Below are 25,957 nucleotides of genomic sequence, written 5' to 3'. Positions count from 1 at the left end.
CATGCAGTGACTGGCAATGAAAGTGGTCTACCAGTGAATTACAATGTGTTATAGTCATAATCCTATCGGCATTAGACAGGAAAATAGCCACACTGTTTATTGGATAAAATCTGGTCCACCATTAGAAACGCCATTCTTTGACAGACAAAAATATGCAGCACATGCATCTCCCCCATGCTACCAGCCAGCCATTCTTACTGGCACTCTAATGTGTCTATGGCCCATTGTCAGGCCCTTGGGTCCTTATCAGATAAACCTGGCAGACTCCAGGTCCTTGTTAGAGGGACTGAGGCCAGTGGGCCAGTAAGAAGTGAACAATAAATAACTAAAACAGTCCCAAAAAGTGCACATAATAAAAAAGTGGAAAAAAAAATCCAGCAGCTTTTAAAACGAAAAAAAATTAAAGGAAAAAAAAAAAAAAAAAATCATTGTGAAAATTGCACCCACCCAATTATTGTTCCAGCTGGAGGCTGCACTCCAAACACATTCAATCTCAACAGGCTCATGGCCCCAAGCAACTCTGGACATCCTACGCTTCACTCAGCTTGTTCTTTTTTTCTCCCCCTTCTATTTTCCTGAAGGGCTTTTATAAGTTACTCTAGCAATCAGCTGACAAGGGACCTGTTCCCCCATTCCCCTGCCATGTATCAAGTACCTCTTTTAATCAGGGAGTTAACTGTGCCCACATGCTCACCTATTCATCAGATGGAGCTAGTTCACGATCACGTACATTTCCTGACTCGTCTACATGGCTTCCTTTGCCCTATTAATTACACCTCCTCAGCCGACAACAAAAGCTGCACAAAGTAAAAAATGCAGTTTTTACAACTTTTACTGCACTTACCAATCTTGCCACCTCCAAACCCAAGGCAGCATGCAAGCGCCACTGGAAGAAATGGGAGAGTCAATAAAATTCCCTGAGGGCCCTTTGAGGAGAGACACCAACAATGCTATATAAAATCCTACTAAGTCGCATCACCCGGTGACCGCTGACATTATTCTACACCCCTTCTTGTGTAATATATATATATATATATATATATATATATATTGTGGAAAGCATACCCCCGACACAGACAGACAGACACCAGAATGTTCAAAACACTTCTTTATTTTCTCCAAAGCACCACAGTGCCTTCCTCCAACACTCTTTCTTCTTCTCTTTCTCTTCTTTCTCTTTCTCTTTTCCATTTTGACCTCCTCTCCCCTCCTCACAAGCTTCGTCTCCTTCCTCCCAACTCTGGCTCAGCTTCTGGAGGGAGGCGGTCCCTTTTATACTGACCCGGATGAGCTCCAGGTGCTCCCCCTGATGACACTTCCTGGTGTGGCGGAAGTGTCAAGACAGCCCCTGGAAGCACTCCGGGTGCCCCTGGGAATTCCTCCGGCAACACTTCCTGGTGTGGCGGAAGTGCTGCCATCCAGGACTTCACAACTGTCTGGGCGCCCCCTGGTGGTGGCCACGTCCTCCGGTAGGGATGAGCGTTACAGCTCCAGTCCAGTGGCCTATAAGCAGACCCGGGGCGGCTGCCCCCTCGTGGCCCAGGGGAGGTATTGTCCATCACGGGGACCATCCAGGCGTCACGGCTGGGTATGGTCCCCATCCATATATAAATAATAATAATATGTAAAATAATGGGAGCATGTGCCATTTCTCTAAATTTTATTTATATTACTGAAGACGAACAGGGCACAGTTAGTTATAATCTTCAGGATATCTCTGTGATGAAATATAAACTGTCCTGCAAGAAGCTAGTGAGGGCAAATATACCCCTACATTTTTGTGAAGGGAGTTGTATCTTAATATCCATACTAAGCAATTGGCAGACAATGGAAAGCTAATAGGCTGGGGATTTCCGAAAATTGACTGGATAAGTACAGGTACCTCTACATCCCTTTGATATGAAAACAGGCACTGGAATAGGGGACAGATGAAAGCCCATCTGCAGATGCATTAAACTGCAAGTTCTACTATCCAATTGCTGCGGCATAAGGGATTAGTGTACATTCATTCAAAAATCTAAACCTCCACTCTTTTTTTTTACTGGATAAATGACTAAACTGTGAAACAAAGATGATCTTAACTATTGAGTGACAAGCTAAACCTGCTCACTGTCAACTGTGTAGTGGCCATTGTGGCAGGCTATGAAGATAACATAGAGCCCTAGAAAAGTATTGAATGCAGAATTTTAATGGGAAATGTTTGATCTTCAAATATGACAATAAGTAAACAAATTATTTTATGCATATTGTTAAAACTTTAGCCTTACTGTCACTACATGCTGCTTTAATTTAATAATTAATTAAATATTACATGTTGATAACACAACATTTGTAGTGAGAGCAATTATGCAAAAATTAGCAGTTAAAGATGCAAGAAGCCAAGTACGTTGTACTTGCCATGGCCTAAGTGTGTGTCTGTCTCTCTTCTGTTCCTGTACTCATTACAAAGTACAAATTATTTTTAAGCTTCAGTTACCTTGTGCTACTGAGCTCCTGAATTGATAACAGCAATTTTAGCTTTTTATTTTCTCTCAGTGTCGTGTCTTTCGTTCATATTTTTTTTTTGTGGGGCACAGCAACATCAGCTATTTAAAGTGCACAAACTAGAGGAAATTGGGTGGCTTTTTAGGAGGAAACCATGTGGGTGGGAGTAGCCTGTTCAGCAGTGGTTTTCACCGCTATTCACTACAAATGTTTTTTAGCAAATTGTCACCAGACGCATGTTCTCATTCAAGAAACGCATCTAGTCCTGCAAGACTAGTCAGGTTGAAATGTTTGTACAGGTTAGTCACATCAGTGGAAGGTCTTCATGCATTGAGGAGATGTAAGATACATGCAAATGTCAGAGATGCAACAGTAAGTTTTAGATATACACAATATGTTCTTGTAAGCATAGAATCTCTTCACAGCTCCCATAAATGAAACGGGCTGCTCACCAGACTTCCATGTAGGAGACATGAAACTTACACGGTTTCCAGTTTCCTTCAGATATTCCATATACAGTGGAACCTCAGTAACAGTGGACCCGAAGTAATTTCCCCCATAGAATTGTATGTAAATACAATTAATCCATTCCAGAACGTACGAACTATATGTAAATATATTTTTTTAAGGTTTTTTAAGGTTTCAAGCACAAATATAGTTAATAATACCATAGAATGCACAGCGTAATAGTAAACTAAATGTAAAAACATTGAATAACACTGAGAAAACCTTGAACAACAGAGAAAGCTACCATTGCAAGAGTCCGCGCTATAGCGCTATGAACCGCTCGCTAAAACACTTTTTTTTAATGAGTTTTAAGTACAGGGAAAAAAATGAACATTTGAAAAATCCATAATTTAATAAACAACCAAGAAAAGTAACATTGCAACAATGCATGCTACGAACCGATCGCTGTAAACAGAAGTGAAATGGAGGTTAAAATCCAATAGAAAAAAGTCTTCATTAAATACAAGGTTAAAACAATACTCAAATCAGTCTCTTTAAAAACAAGCCTGGTGCATTCTTTTACTGCCTTCTCTCTCTCTCGCTGCACAGGGAGAGACTGAACATGTGCGGAAATCATCAGCGTGCACAAACCGAAAGTGAAACTGGCTTGTTCGTATACTGAGTGTGTGGTTGTGAACAGATGCAAAAGTTTGGCGAACTTTTTGGTTGTAACCCGATTTGTACGTGTTCAGAGACGTTCGTGAACCGAGGTTCCACTAGCGGTATATATAATATAAAATTAGAAGAAATCATTTATCTTTACATCAGTATCAGAAAAATTACTACAAATATTTTGAATTTTCTGTATATTGTGCCTAACTTCTTTATAATCTATTTTTCTTTCTTTTGCTTCACTTTTTCCTAGCTTTACTCCTGCAAAAGCCTTGTAGGGTTTGGTGTAAACGTCCACATCTTATACTGTATTGCTGTTCATAGCCAAAGATAGTTAGCATACCATGAATATTTTTATTTCATGGTAGTTTATTTAACACAAATTCTGCAAAATTCACTGGCAGTATGTTGACTATCTAGGAAACTGACAGCAGTTCCAGAAAATAGTCATTACAAGCATTTAGCATCATGGGGATTAGGTTATTTCATGTTTATGGTGGGTCTTAATGGGTTGGTTTGTGATTCTCAAAGTAGCTGAAGTATTTTCTGTTTAATAACATACATTGGTCAAGGTCAGTTTTACTCAAAATCTGTAGACTCTTCTATGTTTTGGTTGAATGTTGCATGCAATAATTTATATGCTTGTCTGTCCTTTAGCTGAGCTTGGAGACTACAACCCTGCTCTTCACTGCCCTGGTTATTTGTTTGAGTTCCGTTTCCTGCCTGACCAGGACAATGACTTTTTAACCAAAGTAGAGTCGCTGCATGAACAACACAGGTAAATGTTTGTCATTTTCAGACTTGTTGCAACACTTTCTAGCTGAGAAAGTCCCTTTATTTACAAGATGCTGTTTTTGTGAGACAAATCACACTGAGTTCATAAAGCAGGTAAATACCTGAAGCTTCACACCAACTAAAATTTGTTGTCTTAAGACAGACCTACAAAAATGTATGGTCATATGACAAGGAAAAAATTGTAAGCCTAAACTATTTTGAATTATATGACTTAACACTAGAATTACCAGAGTCTACAAAAAAACTCGTAGATCCGGCCCACCTTAAAACTGTTCTCACCTCTCTTTTGTCTTCTAAATGTGCCAATTAAGACGAGCAGCAAGCAGCCGGCTATTCCATCCCCCACCGTCGCAGAACGTTCACTAAGTTTTCCCAGCTCATGCCTTGTTTGATTATCTGGGAGTGACTGAACTGCTGGAGTTTTACAGTGGAAATAATAGATCGTTATTTGGAACACACACATTTCATGCATGTTCCGTTTCTACAGTAATCTGTGTAAACACATTGTTAAAACAGAAGCTTTTTCATATTGTAGTAATAAATGTTACAAAATGTAGGCATAAACTATAGAATGTGTGAAGCCTGACGTCCGAACATCAAATAAACACTTTCACAAAAGGTTCAAGGAAGATATAACACCTTCCGTGGTGTAACGCTAAGATTTGCAGAATCGGAGCACAGCAGCTTTGCCGTGTCTTTGAGACCCGAGTTTGATTCATCGCTGGGGAGGAAGTGTTTTTTTTTTTTCTGTGTAACCTCAAAAGGACATAAAATTTATAAATTGGTATGCACTGTAAATCGTTAAGTTTAAAATGTCGATCGCGGTTATTTCTGTTGATTAATTCATGCTTTTTTACTTAGAGTCAGAACAGGAGCTTATTCAGCTTATTTAGCTTCTGATCTGACTCTAACAGCGCCATAGTATAAATTCACACCCGATCTGACGCTGTTCGTTTTCAAATTATATTGCATTATTTTGACGATGTTTTCTGATTGGTACTATTCGCATCATAAAATGATTTCATCAAAACGTCACATACATTTGTCTCTTTCTTTTTTTAAAATGTGCGTCGATCACCGCCAGCATGTTGTAGCACACAGCAACTGGCCACCTGCATGTTCTTGCGCGCACTGAATAATTGCACTGAATAAGACAGCACTATATGCAATCATCAGATTCAAATGTTAACAGTTCACACACACACACGCAAGGATCATCTTTCTTACATTTACAATGTGTGTACCTGTTACAATGTACTCACTTCTCTCTATGCTGTGGTTTCTATTACACACATGAAAGAAAGACAATATATGTGAAAACATCATCGCACTAATGCAGTATTATTTGAAAACGAACAGCGTCAGATCGTGTGTGGATTTATGCTGGAACTGGAAATTCTCTGATGTGGAATCAGTTCTGTATGGTTGTGGGTGTGAGTGGTGGACATAACTGGGAATTACTGTGAATGTGCATGGTGTTTTGAGATAATGAATAGAGCTGCAATTTACAGGTGCTTGTTCAGTGTAATAGGAACCATAGCTAACCTTTACAAATATCATAAATTACACCGGCTGTTACAGACTGAAATCAAATGTATCTTTTTATTCTAAAATAGTAAAAATAAGAGCAGTTCACTTTTCAAAAGGAAGTCGAGCAGGATCGAACTCGTGACCTCTTGATTCCCAGTCAGCAACTGATACTGTTGCGCCACGGCAGCAGTCATAGTAAAAGAGTGTCAATGTTGCACACTAAGGCAGCTTTTTTTTTCTGCAGTTATATTTTTGAATAAAAGCGCACTTGTTCTGTTATATTTGTACCTTTTGTGAAAGTGTTTCTTTTATATTTGGACTTCAGGCTTCATACATTATATAGTTTATGCCTACATTTTGTCATTTACTACTAGAATATGAAAAACGTTTCTGTTTTAAAAATGTGTTTACACAGATTACTGTAGAAACGGATCACACATGAAATGCGTGTGTTCCAAATGAAGATCTATTATTTCCACTCTAAAACTCTACTTCACTCCCAGATAATCAATCAAGGCATGAGCTGGGAGAAGTTCGTGCACATTCTAAGTCGGTGGGGGGATGGAATAGCTGGCTGTTTGCAGATTGTCTTTATCTACACATTTAGAAGAAAAAAGACGATGGCGGAGAGGTGCGAACGGATTTAAGAAGCGATTTAAGGTGGGACGGATCTGAGTTTTTTTCGTAGGCTCTGGTAATTCTAGTGTTAATGACAAGTCGAGGGTAGAGGTCCTTAAGCTGGTAAGCATTCATTAAATGTAAGACACTGCAGTAAGAAAAGAATATAGGGATTTACATTCATTTAGTTTCTTAACCCACTTATACAGGGTCATAGAGATCTATAGCCTTTTCTGGCCAGTATCTGGCACAAGAAGGGACTCCAAACCAGGATGACATGCCATTCTGTCACATCTCGCATCACACACCTATTTACATTCATAGTCGTTCATCCTGGAGTAATTTGCAATCACCAGTCAAAATGTGCAGGGAAATTGGAGTCCCTGGACAAGACCTTTGCAGTCTCATTGACAATGTGTAAATTTCACACACTGTACTAGGTGGGATTTGATCCCAGAATTCTGGAGCTGTGAGACAGCTGTGCTAACTACTGTGCTGTCACAAAGACTTTACAGGATGAAAATATGGGACCTCCAGCAAAAAGGCGGGCTTATATCCTGTGAGAAGGTCCACTATAGGACTCGGTTAAGGGACTGTTTGTTAAACAGTAATGTGTGAATTTGAAATGGGAAAGAAATGTGATGACTATTTTTCTTACTAGGGGGCTCTGCCCCCTGCTCACTTTGCTCGCCAACCCCCGGGTGGGTGCTATGTGCTAGCCACTTCACGGCTGTGCCTCTCACGTATGGGGAAGTGGATGTACAATTTAAACAGATTGTTGTTTTCATGGGAATTGTCACATATGGGTAATAGAACTAACTATTTTACATTACAGCGAGTAATTAACCATAGTAAAAAATAGTAAAATGTAACAAATTGAAAGAAAATTGTTTCATGTTGCGTTATACATTTTCATTCTGTTTGGCTTTGAAGTTAATACGCAAATACTTTTTAAACTTACACTTTTACTGTAAAACTTCAGTAAAAACAATATTTGGAATTAACTTGTATACAGTATATCGCATTGCATTTTGATTCCATGTTTGGACTTACATCGTGACAATGCAACTTATAACTGCCTGTGAGTGAATATCATTTCTTTCTCTCCAATAAATAAACTGAGTTTTTCAAATGTTTGTCTCTGTGATTTGTTAATTGTCATAGCAAAAGCTATTCTAATGGGAAACTGTAAACGTTTTTAATACGAATGGCATATCAAGATCTCCTTTGGTGTCTAATGTAATCTGTGGAAGATGTACCACATTACCTTTCTTGTCGCCTGTTAAAATTTTACATGTTAGAATTGTTCAACCAATTTTGAATACAACTAATCTTGTCCTACTGCACAGCCCGTCACTCATACATAAATTACACAATAACATTACGATACATCCTTCTTTCAACAGTAATTCGGCCAGTGGAAGACTGGACGGTGTTAACAGTTGTAGATATTCTACGGGATATTGTAAGTTGATGTTTTCATCTTCTGCACTATCACCACCAACTGTTTCAGCATAGTCTATTGATACATATTTAACCAATATGCCGTGTGACTGATCGACAATTTTCGAGTTAATTCGTTTGACTTCGTTTCTCGGTGCAAGGATTGCCTGTTAGGTTAGGTTTAGGTTAGGTTAGGTTTCTTTATTTAGTCATGTTTACACAGGAAAACATGAAATTTGCCTTCTCAGTTGCATCAAATAACAGGTAACAGACAGAATGAAATAAAACAGACAAATAGAAATAAGAAAGGTTAAGGTAAGGCAGTTAGATAAAACATATTTATACCAAAAAAAAAAAAAAAAACAGGTAACAGGATATATATCAAAACCTTAAACATTATCTCCGATATTTCTTATTGAAAAGTCGTATGGCACTAGGAAGAAAGGAGTTTCTGGAGCGATTTGTGTGGGTTTTCAAAGCCTGTATACTCATTTCTTCTGTTGATACCCCTTCGTGATTAAATTCTTCAATAAGATTTGGACATAAGTCTTTTTATTGGGAAATTAAAGTGAGGAAAATGTAAAAATTTATAAGAGATGTGAGTGTAGGAACTTTGTCTGACAAAAGCATTCACACAAATGAGAGGTGAGAGGACAGTGGGCGTGGGCCGTTAACCGGAAATCGTTGAGAGGAGGGCAGGACCTCCTCTACTAACTTGAAAAAATCTCTTGGAAATAGTCTCGTCTTGTCTCAAGATTTTCTTTTATAATAGAGAGAGATCATTGTGAAGTGGCATGATTTTCAAATGTATTGCCCATGGTTTTCTTTGAGACACCTTTTAAATTTATTAAAGCTACAAAATGTGGAGCTATTGTTTTCTAAATTTACGATGAAAATAAAATCATAAAATAATGTCAGGAGTGAGTCTCAACAGCTAGTAATGGAAACATTAAGGAAAAATGGTTACTGAATTTGCATTCAATTATTACCCCAACCTGTTGTTCAAATTTAGCTGTATTAATCTACCTAAACAGAGAGACCCTTTCACTTTTCTGTCTTTCCCATATTGCTGAACTTGACTTTTTATCTGAGGCATTCATGAGGGAAACATTGTGTTATTTTCATTCTTTTCAATTTGTCATGTGTTTCTTTATATGTTTGCTCACAATTGTGCCCACTGACACATTATTTTTGGATTTCTTTTTTCTGATTAACCTAATTAAGCAAATTAATTGTTCAGAGTAGGTATCAAAGCGTTTGCTCAAACACTCTCCTATGGGTTGAAAAAGACAATCATACCAAAATTAACATACACTTATAGAAAGGGAAACAAAATGGGTCCAAAAAGAATTTGTTGGGTGTATGCAGGTTAAATTTCTAATTTCTTAATTAACATAACCAGTATTAGTAAGTGTACAATGTATTTTTACTACTGATAGCTGTGGAGAGATACAGGACCTTTTTTTGTTATTTTGCAAAAACATATTTAAAGAAGAATTTTATTTTATACCTGTTGATTTGCATGGTATTGACAAACAACCTGTGATATATGGCCGGCAGTTTATCCCGGCCAATACCCCCACAAAACAGTAGATGAAGTCCTTCCTGCAAAATGGAGGGGCCCCGAATTCCCGCAGGGCATCATGGACATTGGAGTTTTATTTCACAGCCCTGGTGGATACCGTGGGGGCCTCCAGGGGACGCTGCAGGGAGGCACTGGGATTTATATTTTCCATATAGCCGGGAAGTACTACCTCGTCACGAGGACGGAAGAAGCGAAGTACTTCCGGGCTGAAGAAAAGGAGTTTTTCATCTGACCCGGAAGTGCTATGAAATCACATGGACTGAGGGACAGAAGCACTATAACAGGACTATATAGTCCGGGTCAGGGACTGTCACAGGACGATGGGAAACCCCAGCAGACTGAGCCGAGTTGGGATGATGTAGAACGGAGCTGCTGGCAGTGGAGGATTGATTAGTGTGTTGATTATTGTTGTTTATTGGAGTATTGTGGAGTGGACATGCTTTGTGCAATTATAATAATATAATCATAAATTTAATTATTGGACTTTTTACCTGGTGTCTCAACGTGTTGTCTGAGGGTTCAGGGGTTGACAGCGCCCCCTATCTGTCACAAACCATTATCTTTAAATTTGAAAACCAACAAAAGGAAATATACTTCTGTTAAACAACAAAACAAAGGTCAATGTTTCAAAACTCACTGCATGCAGTTCCCATATTCCGGATGACCCAGCCACATTCTGCTGCCTGCCTGTGGTGCACTTTCTTTAATTATGCTGTGATTACTTGTATATCTGGTTAAAATGTATCAATGTTACAAGCATATTTAGTTAGATAGAAAGCCATGATTGACCCAGATGACAGTATAAAGTAAAATTGGTGTATTTTATACATTGTGAATTTGAAATTTGTTTGTTGTATAGTAAATATACAAAACTGTAGCAAATCTTTACTGCTATGAATTTAACATAGAAATCCTGACAAGAGACCTGAGATGACACTATCAAGGAGTTAGCATTATTGCCCACATTTATAATATCTGTCATTCTGTCTTTTATGCAAGCGTCATCAATTGTAAAAGGCAGTATGCATAGGCTGGCATCCCTGCCAAGATTAGTCCCATTCCCTTAACCAGCCAGGAGACCAACATAACACTGAGCCCCAATTTGCTCTCTCTTAAAGCTGTATGATTTCCCAACCCATTAGATGGCATTATCCCTGTGTTTCGGGACCCATTTAGATACCCGCAGGGAATTATGAGAACTGTAGTGCAGTGAGGCAGCCCTGCTGGGGTCCTTGGGTGTGCCGCCTTAGGGTGCTGCAGAGAGTTATTCTCCTTACTTTATGGGACTTCCGACTGACCCAGAAGTGCTTCCACCGGGCTATTAATAATAATTAAATATTAATAAACCTTACTTGTGGTCATCACAGAGCGTTGCAGCACACCAAACCTCAGACACAACCTCACATCCCCAAGTCCCAATATAAATAAAAGATTTTTTAATAATAATAATAATACAACAACCTTACAGAAAGGCTTCAAAAATGTCATAAAGCAAAGCAAAGTTCTTCTTCTGTCACTTTTCTTCTCATCCCCACCTCCCAGATGAGCTTTGTCTGTCCTCCACACCTGACTCTAATTCGCCCGGATGAGGTTGAGCAGCTTCATTTATCTTGGACCCGGGAGTACTTCTAGTGCCAGGGCAAAGCCTGAAGGAAGCAATTCTGGGTCAGTCAGAACTCTTATAAAGTAGGGAGCATAACTCTCTGTAGCATCATCTGGTGGAACCCACGGACTCCAGCAGGGCTGCCTCACTGTACTACAGTTCCCAACATTACCTGCATGTATCTGAATGGGTTCCAAAGCCCAGGGATGCTGCTGTCTAGCGGGTCAGGGAACGTATTGCTTCGAAATGGAGTCTCCCTTAATCTCTTTGTTACATTGACTTCCAGCTGGTTAAGAGAATGGGACTAATTCTGTCTGGGATGCCAGCCCATGTATGCTGTAATTTACACCAGATACCATTCGTTATAAAACATCTGCATCAGTGCCACTGGAGCTCATGCCAAATATGCCGTAACAATTAGCCCACTCTTAAAGCCATTGAGATCTCTTCTTTGAGGTATTGTAAAAGCAACATAATGCCGAGGGTTTTGATTCATGACATTAGGCATGATATGACATTAACCGCTTTATTATTTGTCAGATCATTCATGCATGGAAGAAACTTTTTTCCAATGCATTTGTATGCTTCATTTATACAGGTGTTGGCTTTATTTAGTTATTAGTATTTTCTCCAGTTTTCAGCACTTTTACATAATATAGGGACATATTGTATGTTGTCTTTTGCATTCTTTCTCAGGTTCTTTACTTTATCTCTGCATTGTTTTGTATCATGTGCTTCATATCCCATTAACTTCACTAACAGTGTTTCCAGTGTAAAATATAAACCGTATTATCTCAAACAAGCTCCATTTATTAATCTGTTCTCCTTCAGAACTGGAATGAAACAGGCATTTTGCAGCAGTATAAAACAATATCAGTCTCGTATAAGAATGAAATGGAAACAAACATGCACTGTAAAAAGGATCATATTAATGACTTCCTTATATACTGTACAATAACTAAATTCACACTATTTAGCTACAGTAATTATAGCTAAGGCCCTCCTGTGTTTGCTGACCAGTATCTCATATTTCCATGGTGTTTCCTTTGTTAACAGTTGTGCATTTTGTAATACATTCACCTTGTTTTACACTGTGAATTCTTGTGGTGGCTGAAATTTGCATTAAAGTGCGCCCTTTCCAAAATACTGAATTTCTCTGTCACTTTCCTTTATGTTGTAGATTTGCTTTTATTCATGAGATCTGTTTTACCCATGATCCATCTGCACTTAATGTTTAGCCAACAGACCAAAGACCTGATGTTATTCTTTTGAATTATTTGATTCAAAGCAGAATTACTTTTACTGTCAAAGTTTCAAATGAGTCCAGGTCATGAAACAACACACCCTTCCCAAATCATGAGACAGCTATGCCTAAACTTGTCAGCTGTCATGAACGTCTTACTTTAAAATGCAGCATCTGGCTTCCACTCCAACATAAAAATGACCCATGCAGTCAGCAAAGTTTCACTTTAGCAGATAAAGTATATCCTTACAAAATGCACTAAAACTCTTAAGGATTATTTTGGCTCATTGGACATATTAAGATTAGCCCTGATTCCTAGGTAGTCTTTTCTTTCTTCCTGGTCTCCATTGAATTCCATTTTGCATTGATTTCTGATTATAGTGTCATAATTAAAAAAGAGATTTGACATTCAAACAGAAACTGTTCAGATCGTCAGGCTCATCTGACTGACTAAGTAAAAGTACCTGCATGAGCTATTGAAAGTAAAGAGTTGTCTCGGTGCCTGCTTCAGCCACCTGAGTAGTTTTATTCCATATAGCAACAGGATTCCCAAAAGAAGCATTTCCTGGCTTCTATGTTTAACACAATTCCATCTTTCCTCCTCCATTTTGGTGTCCTGTATACATTTCAATATTTATTTGAAAGGGTTCTGCTAAATCACCTTTATTAATACATTTCAGAATTTTAAAGATCTGGATCATTGGCATAAGGGTATTTTTTCAGTGTTATGTAATAAGTAAGTTGCACTGGAAACTGACACAATTGTTTTGTGGTTTACAGTTCAGCCTGTTAGCATCAAAGCAGTGAAATTCTGCATATTAAACCTATTGAAATATACATAGTCATATGCTAAAATACTGTAAACAGTGTCATGCCTTAACAATCTCAAGTCAAACAAAGTGTTAGTGTTTTCTTTCATAAATTACAAAAAAGGGAGCTTCAGGTCAAATAGTGTGTCAAAGTTATCCCTCAGATATTAGGGTTAGGGTTTTGTCACTTACAGTAAGTAGCTAAAACACATCCCCATGAACCTTTTTAATCCTTCCACACTAAATATGCTGTTGATGGCCCTGGTATGGTGTTTTTTTCAAGTGATCACAATTATTGTGCATTCTGCTACGTTGCTTCTTAACTCAACAACTGATGTGACTACCCTTGGACTCTGCCAGTCTTCCTAAAGTACTTATACTGGGCTGGTAAAGCCTCAGTCCATACACAGACATGCATTTGGCTGACACTTTTATCCAAGGTGACTTACAACATTTATAATACAATTGGTTACATTACTTTTGGCTTTCCAATTGGAGCACATACAAGTCAAGTGACTTGCTCATGGTCACATAGTGTCGGTAGCGGGATTTGAACCCACAACCTCAGGATCTGAAGTCCAAAGCCTTAACCATTACATCACACTGCCTGCCACTTCAAAAGAGTGGGATCAAATGTAAATAAGCAGAGAGTTCAGTAAGAGGCTAAACTAATTAGGTTAAGAATGTAAGGAGTTTAATAAAATTATACTTTCATCTTCACCTTAGATTTAGTTGCAGCAAAACCAGTATTCAAGTATCACCTTCAGCCCCAAAATTAAGCATTGGCTTTACTTGGTCTAACATGTTTTCTGGGTAATTATCTGTTCCTCTCTTCTTCCATGCCCTCTATGTGCACCAGTGTGACACTTCTAAGACAACCTGGCAGCCTATCACAACATAAATTTGTTATCAGTACAGGACCTAAATTTATGGCTTGTTCTCAATGTTGGAGGCACTCCAAAAGAACAACACCACAATTTGCTTTTCACAGTCGGCAGACACATTTTGTAATCTTACTATGAATCAGGCAGTTAGAAGGATTGAAATTATAAATGTTTATAGTCAAGACTTTCACAGTCTAAAGAAGACATGCTGCATCTGTGTTTGTGAGAGATTTATATTAATATGAACTGTCATTTTTTTTTCTCTCTCTCTCTAGAGGCCTTAAACCATCTGAAGCAGAGCTTTGCTATCTAAATATCGCTAGAACTCTGGAGTTCTATGGGGTGGAAATGCATGCTTCAAGAGTAAGTTGATTTTAGCCTTACTTTCTTTAGGTGCTGAATTTTCAGTGACAGAACTGGAGTTGTAGCCAGACAGCCAGATTCTGTACATTTTACATGCATATTTACAGAATCAATAATATTAGATTTTCTTTTTTGCTCCAGTAATATATATAGGCAACTGAATGACCTCAAATGATTTTAAGCCTTATTTTGTTATTTTCATAAACAGTGTCATCCAGCATCTACTTATTTCTCCTCTGCTCTGGTTAGAAAAACATTTTCTTAACACTAGAATTACCAGAGCCTACAAAAAAACTCTTAAAATCGGCCCACCTTAAATCCCTTCACACCTCTCCATCAGCGTCTTTTGTCTTGTAAATGTATCAGTAAGCCCAAGCAGCAAGCAGCCTGCTATACCATCCCCCTCACTGCCTCAGAACGGGCAAGAAGTTCTCCCAGTTCCTGCCTTGATTGATTATCTGGGAGTGAGCTACCAGGAATTGTAAGGGGAAATAATTTGATGTGTGTTTTGTGTCTACAACAATCTATGTAAACACATCGTTAAAACAGAAACATTTTTCAGGTTTTAGTAATAAATGACAAAATGTAGACATGAACTGTATAATATGTGAAGGCTGATGGCCAAAGATCAAATAAACACTTTCACAAAAAGTGCAAGTATAATACAACAGCTTCTGTAGTGTAGCGGTTAGAGCTGCCGATTTATAATCCAGAGGTTGTGAGTTCAAAACTAGCTTCCGGGCGAATTTACCATTTTGAGTAGTGAGCTGCTGATATTGCTAATATTAAACAATACGAACATACATTTGATTTGTGTCTGTAACAGCAGCTGTAAATTTATAGGACTTATAAATGTTAGCGTGTTTTGTTTTTTTTTCACTTTTTTCTCTCAGTCACAATCATGATACAACAACCACCCCCCACCCCATATCTGACGCGGTTACATTTTATCTGAAACTGGGAATAACTGTAGATGTGAGTGGTGTTTTGACACAATGAAACTGGAAATTCTCTGATGTGGAGGGATTAAAGCTGACATACAGACGCTGGTGAATCTGCCTTCTTCGTATCTCACCATCACTTGAATATTTTTAATTCAGTTGTATTAAGTGTTCCTACTCACACTGAATTAGTATGCAACTTATGGTCCATGATGTCAAAGCCGCACTGACAAAAAACAGAGACATGGGTATATATGATATTCATTTTATGATCTGTATAGTACATTTCAGAAAACATTGCGGCACAGATGCAACATTATTCATATTATTCATATTCATTCGCTTGCCTTCTTGTGCTTGTAATCATGAGCACGTTTTTTTTTTTTGTACTCCAGGACATGCAGAGAAAAGAATAGTACGAAGAGGTCACTTCCGCACTATATGCAATAATCAGATTCAAATATTAACAATTCACACACACACACACACCCACACACCCAAGGACCGTCCTTTCTACGTTTACGACATGTGTACCTGTTGCAATGTACACACTTCTCTCTGTGCTGTTGTTTTGTCTTGGTAGAGTAATATTTTACTCTCCTTTCCCCTTTTGTATTATTAATATGTAGCCTTTATCAGAATGCCTCTAATCTCACAGATTTACCACTATTTATAAGGTATTATAGTATATAACTTCTCCCCACCTTTCCTTCTACATCTATAACCTCAGGCAGTTAGGTGTAGTAAAAGACAAGCAGGAGTTAAGTTACAATTTAAACAATGTATTATTGATAATATTCATAAATAATAACAATATGGAAAGTACATTTGAATATTGGCAACCATACAGCCTGATAAATGGTGATGTGTAGTTTCAGGCGGCACACAGACTTGTTAGTTATTTAAAATGCCTCTAGTTAAGGCATCATTTTGTGGTCAGCTTTCTTCAGAACAGGCCACATGCCTGTCTCAATATGGCTGCCAAGCTGTGCTCTTCATTGTGTTGTCCTTTTCAGTTCATGGTGTGAGATGGTCATTCAGCAGTTTGGTAAGAGAGAGAGTGTGAGATAAGCAAGCAAATTTATAGATTTTCTGTTCAAACCCTAGAGCCAATAGGATGTCATGGTACTTAAAGGCTTTTGATACAAGCCAGTCCCAAACAGCCATACTTCAGACCAATGGGGGAATAGAACACCCTCACACCTGCCCCCAAAACCATATGTTAAGGTAAAGCTTGACAGGCAGCCTGGCTTTCCTGCGGGGGGTTGACTTTAGCAGAGAAACACTTGCCAAACTGGTCTGAGGCACATCCCCCAAATCCTGTCATAAAATTCAAAGAGACTCAGTCCTGGTGGGTGGAAGGGGTTCTTAAACCATTGATGTTATTATCAATAATGTAACACTAATATTACATTGCTTTGCCTAAGTTACAAATAAAGACATACAAAATATTTATCAACTTGTATGCAAAATCTGACATCACAACAGCTATGTTACTATTATATTGAAGGGGCTGGGGAAGCGGTGGTCTTGAAACAGAAGCTTGTTGATGTTGCATCCTCTTTTGTTTTATCCATCGCCTTTTCTTGTAAGAAGCGACGATGAAGTTCCTCTGCAGGTGAGCCATGAACACTCTTCTTTTCTCAGTGGACCACGTGTATGCCTTGTACAGTACATGTGCATTCATCACTGCAAGGTCAAGCTTGTTATAGTACAAGCAACCGGCCACCTGTGTGCTCCTTCTCGCACTGAATAAGCTCACGCCTTCTGGTGCACGATGTCAACGCAGCACCGGGCAAAAAAGAAACAGACAAATATTTATGGCATTTTGAGGAAATCATTTTATCACCTGAATAGTACCAGTCAGAAAACATCATCACACTAATGCAATATTATTTGAAAGCGAACCTCGTCAGATCAGGGGTGAATATATACTGGTGCTGTTAGTTAGAGTCAGATCAAAAGGGTGGTGGGTTTGTGGGGCCAAGGAGAGCGTGAACGTGACTGAGAGAATAAAACTGAAAAAAAGAAGCTAACTTTTACAAATACCACACATTTACAGCTGATCTGACGCTGTTCGTTTTCAAATAATATTGCATTAGTGCGATGATGTTTTCTGATTGGTACTATTCAGGTCATAAAATGATTTCTTCAAAATGTCACATATATTGTCTCTTTCTTTCAGGTGTGTAATAGAAACCACAGCATAGAGAGAAGTGTGTACATTGCAACAGGTACACATGTCATAAATGTAGGAAGGACGGTCCTTGCGTGTGTGAAGTGTTAACATTTGAATTTGATGATTGCATATAGTGCTGAACTGACCTCTCTGTACTATTCTTTTCTCTGCATGTCCTGGAGTACAAAAGAAACAGCACTATACAGCAACATGTGTGGACTGGCAAGATCGGGGGATAAAAAGACACGGTCATTGATTACAACCTCAAGATGTTATGCGAATGAATATGAATAATATGAATAATGTTGCATCCGTGCCACAATGTTTTCTGAAATGTACTATTCAGGTCATAAAATGAATAATTCCAAATATCATATATACCTATGTCTCTGTGGGTTTTTTTTTTTTTTTTTTTTGTCAGTGCGGCTTTGATATCATGGACCATAAGGTTCATACTAATTCAGCGTGAGCAGAAACGCTCAATAAAACTGAATTTAAAAAAAAAAAAATCAAGTGACAATGAAATATGAATAAGGCAGATTCACCGGCGTATGTGTGTCAGCTTTTATCCATCCAGATCAGAGAATGTCCAGTTCCATTGTCTCAAAACACCATTCACATCTACAGTTATTCCCAGTTTCAAATAAAAACTAACAGCATCAGATCCTTGTGGGGGGCAGTAGTATGTATCGTGATCGTGACTGAGAGAATAAAAGTGAAAAAAAAAAATGCTTACTTTTACAAGTCCTATAAATGTACACCGGCTGTTACAGATACAAATCAAATGTATGTGTTTACCATATAATATGTAACAATAAGTGCAACTCACTACTCAAAACTGTAAATACAAGAGGCAGTCAGGATCGAACCAGGGGACTCTTGATTACAAGTCAGCAATTCTTACCGCTACGCCACGGAAGCTGTTGAACCTTTTGTGAAAGTGTTTATTTGATCTTTGGACTGAAGGCTTCACACATTATATAGTTTATGTCTACATTTTGTCATTTATTACTAAAATATGAAAAACGTTTGTTTTAACAATATGTTTACATAGATTACTGTAGAAACGGAACACACATGAAATGCATGTGTTCCAAATAACGATCTATTATTTCCGCTCTAAAACTCCAGCACTTCACTCCCAGATAATAAAGGCATGAGCTGGGAGAACTTTGTGCATGTTCTGCAGCGTTGGGGGGATGGAATAGTAGGCTGCTTTGCTGCTTGTCTTGATCGGCACATTTACAGGACAAAAGACGCTGATGGAAAGGTGCGAAGGGATTTAAGGTGGGCCGGATTTACAAGTTTTTTTCGTAGGCTCTGGTAATTCTAGTGTTAATCCTTGGAACTTAATCAGAAATGTATTTTGCTCAGGAGCTCAACTCTGGCTTTAGTGTAGGCATGGTGGTTATTTTACATGGATAATAAGAGCCAAAGTTTCTAAACCAAATCAGTACTGAAGTATTTACATATCTGTTTATATATAAATATTAACATTCATTAAATAGGATGCAGTAAATTGTGGGGTTTGTAATAAACAGGTAAAAACAGGTTTTGGTTATGATGGAGCCCATAACAAAAAGCACATCGAACACAAAGCATTTCCAGATGTGACTTATGGTGCTTTTCTTTTTGACTTGCTTTGATGTGATGTTGCATCGTCACCACTGCGAACCAATTTTCTGTGTAGTTTTTACTCACGTATTATTGTGTCTTCCAGAGTAATTCTTTCACTTGCAGTCATGCATGAGTGGAGTACAGAGTTTCACTTAGTATTACTGATACTGTACATAAGATGGTAGAATTACCAGAGCCTACGAAAAAACTCGTAGATCCGTCCCACCTTAAATCGCTTCTTACATCCGTTCGCACCTCTCCGCCATCGTCTTTTGTCTTCTAAATGCGACTCTACATGATTGTGTTTAGATCTGGATGGTGTATGTGCCCCCAAAAAAAGTGTAACTGCATTCTCGTACCATTGCTTGCGTACTAAAGTGTCAGCAGGCACTTTTCGTGGCATTACATGTGTCAAATGCGGGGGGGTGTTTGGGCTCGTGAACGCGGCTGAGATAATAAAACTGAATCATAAAAATAAAAAAAAAAACAAAGTTAACCTTTACAAGTATCATAAATTACACCGGCTGTTACAGACTGAAATCAAATGTACGTTTTTATTCTAAAATAGTAAGAATAAGAGCAGTTCACTTCTCACAACGGAGTCGTGCAGGATCGAACTTGTGACCTTTAGACTACCAGTCAGGACTTGATACTGTTGCGCCACCGAGGCAGTTGTAGTAAATGCGTGTCAATGTCGCATGCTAACGCGGCTTTTTTTTCTGCAGTTATATTTTTGAATAAAACCGCACTTGTTCTGTTATATTTGTACCTTTTGTGAAAGTGTTTCTTTGATATTTGGACTTCAGGCTTCATACATTATATAGTTTATGCCTACATTTTGTCATTTACTACTAGAATATGAAAAACGTTTCTGTTTTAAAAATGTGTTTACACAGATTACTGCAGAAACGGAACACACATGAAATGCGTGTGTTCCAAATAACAATCTATTATTTCCACTCTAAAACTCCACCTCACTCCCAGATAATCAATCAAGGCATGAGCTGGGAGAAGTTCGCTCACGTTCTAAGTCAGTGGGGGGATGGAATAGCCGGCTGCTTACAGCTTGTCTTTATCGGCACATTTAGAGGACAAAAGACGGAGAGATGCGAACGGATTTAAGAAGCGATTTAAGGTGGGACAGATCTATGAGTTTTTTCGTAGACTCTGGTAATTTTAGTGTTAAGCAGTCTTTTTCTAAAAATTGTTTTTTGTTGTTCAGTGTTGACCTACCTTCTGCATAAAGCATTTCAGTATATAAAAAAATGACAATTTTTTGTAAGATGCTATTTTAGTTTCAATTCCTAAATATGTATCTACAGTTACTCTCTCTTTATATTTGACATAGCTTTCAATGTTCTCATACTTAACAACTGGAAGTGCAGTTTGGGCCGTTTGTATAAACACAAACTGCTTTCTTATATCTCCATTCAAAAGCTGTTTTGTTTTACCTTCTAACTTTTGAGGAAAAACTAGTAGGCGTCTATTGGCTAAATCAGAAACATGTTTGACTTTTTTTCTCTTCGAGATTTTCTTTGTTATGAGTTTATTTATTTTTCTTTTTCGCCCCCTCAGTCAGGATGTGTGGGTGAAAGTAGTTTACATGTCTCCAAGTTAATTCTGTAGGGGATCTAAATATATTTTGCTTGATTTTGTTTTTATTAAGTCACTCTTAATTGTTCATGAACTTAGATTAAAAAATAAATAAATAAAGTTTGCCTTATACATCCATTCAATCCTCCTCTGCTTAAAAGTTTATCTTGTGGTCTTTATAGAATTTGCTGAATAGTTCTCCAGGGAGACATTAATGTGACTGTCCTGGAGGTGGAAAGTTAACCTTTTTAAAAGCCTGGAAATTTTACATACATGTATTTCCCAGAATTTCTTTGTTCTTTGGTGTGATCGTTACTTTAAAGACCTTGTTTTAAACAGTCAATTCCACATAGGCAATCAGAAAATGGCCAGCACAATTGAAAGAGCTTACAATTGGATTAGAGTACTAAGTATAATGTTAAGTCAGTTTGTATGGTTTGGGCTATTTTCTTGCAGTTCCCATGTTATCTGTGGTGAATAATTATTGCTAGAAGAAACCGGAAGATAGTTTGATTACTATATCCTTATGTTTATTGTTTTGTTTCTGTTTGGTATCTATGTAACTATCTGTTGCATCACTTATAGGTTAAACGCCAAACAGTGTTTCTCATTCAGCTTTCCCTGGGGGTGTTGTGTTATGTCTTTTTTGTATTTTTTTTTTTTTCTTTTTGTGTGAACTGCTTAAATGGCTGGTAGCTACTTCATTTTTGCAGTGAAATCAATCATGATTTGTGTTCTTTTGCTCCCTTTTGCAGCTGTTCATAAATCGCAAAGCTAAATGAGAGACATTTTAGTTCTGAAATTCCTTTTTTTTTTTTAATTTGGCTTGAATAGTAAAATTAGAATTTTTAGGTTTGTTTATTAATTCTTGGCTTTCTTTTGGACTTTTTGTATTTCATTTAAAATATAAGTAATTGTACATACATGCAGTTATTTATTCCTTATTTTTCCCACAACAGGAAGGCCAAAACCACAAAAAAAAAAAAAACAACTTTCTCTGCACAACACAACTCATCAGTAATTAAATACATCTATTAAACAAAAAATGCCAAAAATCAGAATCCTTCAGAAACCCACAATAAATGGAAAAACAACAAAATGAAACAGATGCGAAATAGAACTTTAATGAAGAACCTCTTAACTACAGAACTGAAGTTAATTGACAAAACGGGAAACTGAATTGACAGTTCCATGAAATTTGCAAATCTAAAAATTACAAAGGCTCTATACTGAGTAGAAAATTTAAGACAGAAATGATAAAATAGTCTAGAAAGACTATTTACTAAGTATTGTTTACTTCTTAGATCATGTTGGATACTTTTCAATTTAAATAACAGTAAAGATCACTCCTGCAGTGGTTCTAGTGGACATAAATCATCCTCCCTCAAATCTGTTGAATTACTTATGTACAGTTTTGCGCTCACTATGTCAAATTATAACAAATGTGGAGTTTCTTGAACTTAAAAAGGCTAAGATAATGGGCATAGCATAGCTGTAAACTACTTTGTTCTCTACCATTCAAGATAGAAGTAATGGTCTAGACCACAGGTGTCAAACTCTGGCCCGCGGGCCAAATTTGGCCCGCCGTGTAATTTCATTTGGCCCGTGGGGCAATATCGAATTAACATTAGAGCTGGCCCACCGGTATTATACAGCGGCGGTGTTGCTGTAACACCGCATTCACTGCGAATACTACAAATCCCATAATGCTCTGCGGTTGTTTTGGCGCGCCAGCTTTGTGTCAGTAGATTTCTAGCAAGCAGCGTTCTTTCCAGACGTGCTGCGGCCCAATACTACAACTCTAGGTGTCACTGTTTTACCCCTACCAAAAATGACGAAAAGGAAGGGAGAAAACAGAACTTTTCGGGACAGGTGGGAGACAGAATATATGTTTACGTATCTGAAAGACAGACCTGTTTGTCTCGTTTGTGGAGCCAACGTGTCGGTACCTAAGGAGTACAACCTTAGGCGACACTATGAAACGAAACATCAGGACATGTACAAGGACCTGGACACGACTCAAAGGAGCCAGAAAGTAGAGGAGATGAAGAGAGGGTTGGTTTCACAACAAAATATGTTCAAAAAAGCCACAGCACAAAACGAGGCTGCTGTAAAGGCGAGTTATATCGTGGCAGAAGAAATCGCCAAATCAACCCGATCCTTTAATGAGGGAGAATTTATTAAAAAGATAATGCTGAAAGTTTGTGACCAAGTGTGCCCAGAGAAAAAACAGGCCTTTTCAAACGTAAGCCTGAGCAGGAACACAATAGCGGAGCGCGTATGTGATCTTGCCACCAATCTGCATGACCAGCTGATGGAAAAGGGGAAAGATTTTGTTTCTTTTTCCCTCGCTGTGGACGAGAGCACTGACGCGTCTGATACTGCGCAGCTGTCAGTCTTCATCCGCGGTGTCGACTCAAAAATGTGTGTTACGGAGGAGCTTTTGGGATTTAAATCCATGCATGGCACAACCACAGGGACGGACATTTTTGAGGAGGTTTGCAAATGTGTAACTGAAATAAACCTGCCGTGGGATAAACTCGTGGGATTAACCACTGATGGTGCGCCAGCGATGAGTGGTAAAAAGAATGGTCTGGTGGGCAGGATGCGTGAAAAGATGCGGGAAGAGAACTGTGCAGGTGAGCTATCGGTTTATCACTGCATTATACATCAAGAGTCACTGTGTGCTAAAGCCCTAAAGATGGAACATGTTATGACCACAGTAACACAAGTTGTTAACTTTATAAGAGCCAAAGGTCTGAATCACCGCGAGTTTAAGTCTTTTCTGGAAGAGTTTGGTTCGGAACACACAGACGTGCCGTATCACACAGAGGTGAGATGGTTAAGCCGCGGAAAAGTACTGAACAGATTTTTCGAGCTGCGTGAAGAAATATGTCAGTTTCTGCAAAGCAAAGGGAAGGACACAGCAGAACTCCAGGAGCAAAAGTTTATGTGTGAGCTGGCCTTTCTGTCTGACATCGCAAGCCATCTTGATGCGCTGAACCTGCAGCTACAGGGGCGGGGCCGCATCATCACCGAGATGTACTCGTCAGTGAAAGCTTTTAAAGCTAAACTCTGCCTGTGGGAGAATCAGCTGCTGCAAGGAAACCTTGGCCATTTCCCCTGTTGCCAAACCATAAATACGCAGATCTCTACCGCCGTGTGCGCACAGTTTGCTGAAAAACTCAGTGTACTCGGCGCTGAGTTTAACCGACGATTTGGCGACTTTGATGGTCAGAAATGGAGATTTGAACTGCTTAGTAATCCCTTCGCAGTCGATGTGGAAAAAGCACCAACTAACATTCAAATGGAGCTGATTGAACTCCAGTGTGATGACACGCTGAAGTCAAAGTATGATGCTGTTGGCGCCGCACAGTTTCCACAACACATCCCTGACACAATGCCTCAGCTCCGCACCCAAGCTGCTCAATTGCTCTCCATGTTCGGCAGCACTTACCTATGTGAGCAACTTTTCTCCTCAATGAAGATGACGAAAACATCTCACAGGGCACGTCTCACTGATGAACACCTTCGTTCGATAATGAAGGTTGCCTCAGCTCAAAGCCTGAGCCCCGACACTGATGAACTAGCATCCAAGAAAAGATGCCAGGTGTCTGGCTTGAACACACCATGTTAGATCAGTGTGTCGCAAACTGAACAGTAAAAAGGCCTGAATGATTGATTTATGTATTAGCCAGTGGAAAAAGTTAATGTTGATATTTAGCAAATTGAAAAGAGGCATTCATTTTTTATTTAAATGTTATTTAATATGCCATTGATGTTTCTTCGTTTGTTCTTTGACAGTTGATTTTGCACTATTAAGTTAAGTTAAGCTATAAGCATGGCTTGTTCCATATTCAGTGTTAAAGCAAATCAGTGTAGCAAACTGAGCAAAAACATTTTATTCATGCACTCTTCTCTTGCTACTTCAAGGCTTGAATGTTTGATTCATTCATTATTGTTATTTTGTTTTCAAATGTTTTTATTAGCCTGTGGAAAAAAGTTTATTTTGATATTTACCTCAGAAGGCTGCAAATAGAAAAGAGGCATTCAATTTTTATATTTAAACATGAAACTCGGGTTTGCATGTCATTATAAAGTTATATAAGCCTTGCTTGTTCAATTTTCAACGCAAAACTTGTTTGGGTGCCTATTAAAAGGTAATTTTTTTCAACCTTGGCCCGCGGCTTTGTTCAGTTTTAAATTTTGGCCCACTCATTATTTGAGTTTGACACCCCTGGTCTAGACCATTTCACGCACTGTTCCTTGTATGAATAGAAAAAGCACCAGAATATGGTAGATTAGAAGATTTGGGCAAAACATCTTATTGAGTAGATACTACTTATATAGACGCTACATGTAATGAAAGCATTAAAAATCATATGATAATCTCCATCTTGGATATACTGTACTGGGCAAGAAAGTGTCGGTTAAAGATAATATGCGGACATTTTTCCTTACATATACCCATGTAGAAAAAGTCCTGATAATTGTAAAATCCTTAAACAGAGAATTAGCCGAATAGTGAGTGTGGTAGTGTCAGCTGTTGAAAGAGGCTAATATGACTGTTCACTTTTGGCATCCCCTGGGCAGAAGGTGACATTAGACAGGCTTATCTGTATAAGGTATGTCGCACAGCAGAGTATACCGACATAGCCATGCATATGACCCTCACCATGAAACAATCAACTAATTGACAGTATTATTGAGCATTAGCTGAGGGTGGTCAGCAATAAAGAACCATATTGCTTTCACTTTATCCAATAGTCTGCCCCGCCTCCTCTACACCTCAGACAGGCTCATGAACCATATCTTAAATATTGTAGCTTTGAAAAGCACATTTTCTGTGTGTTATGTTGACTAGTATCTTCATGTACTTCTTTTGCTACTTAAAGATGATCCAGCAGAATTCAATATCTTTTGAGACCTCGAAGATCTGTGTTACATTTTCATGAGGCCTGTTTGACCAAGTCATAGTTTGACAAGTATTAAAGGTCTTTGCTTTAATAAAAAAAAAAAAAAAAAACAGAGAAATTCCAGAAAATGAAATTTCTTTGATGTGAAAAATGTATAGTAGTTTGTGAACAGGATCAAAGTCAAAACAAATTTTGAAAATTAATGGATGGATAAATAAATCTCCAGAATATTCAA

At 38.3% G+C, this 25,957-nt stretch overlaps 1 protein-coding gene across 1 annotated transcript in view; it reads left to right on the top strand.

The window, feature by feature from the left end:
• The window catches only part of ptpn3 (protein tyrosine phosphatase non-receptor type 3), a 363,093-nt gene that overhangs the window by 214,219 nt on the left and 122,917 nt on the right, over positions 1–25,957 (top strand). The window contains exons 8-9 of the mRNA XM_028817422.2: positions 4,261–4,381; positions 14,389–14,476. Coding sequence (XP_028673255.2) covers positions 4,261–4,381; positions 14,389–14,476 — 209 coding nt within the window. The remainder of the gene's footprint in view (positions 1–4,260; positions 4,382–14,388; positions 14,477–25,957) is intronic.

This window comes from Erpetoichthys calabaricus, chromosome 13, assembly GCF_900747795.2.
Source record: "Erpetoichthys calabaricus chromosome 13, fErpCal1.3, whole genome shotgun sequence".
Taxonomy (NCBI): domain Eukaryota; kingdom Metazoa; phylum Chordata; class Cladistia; order Polypteriformes; family Polypteridae; genus Erpetoichthys; species Erpetoichthys calabaricus.
Note: the sequence above shows the minus strand (reverse complement) of the source record. Positions and strands in the feature narration are given on the sequence as shown.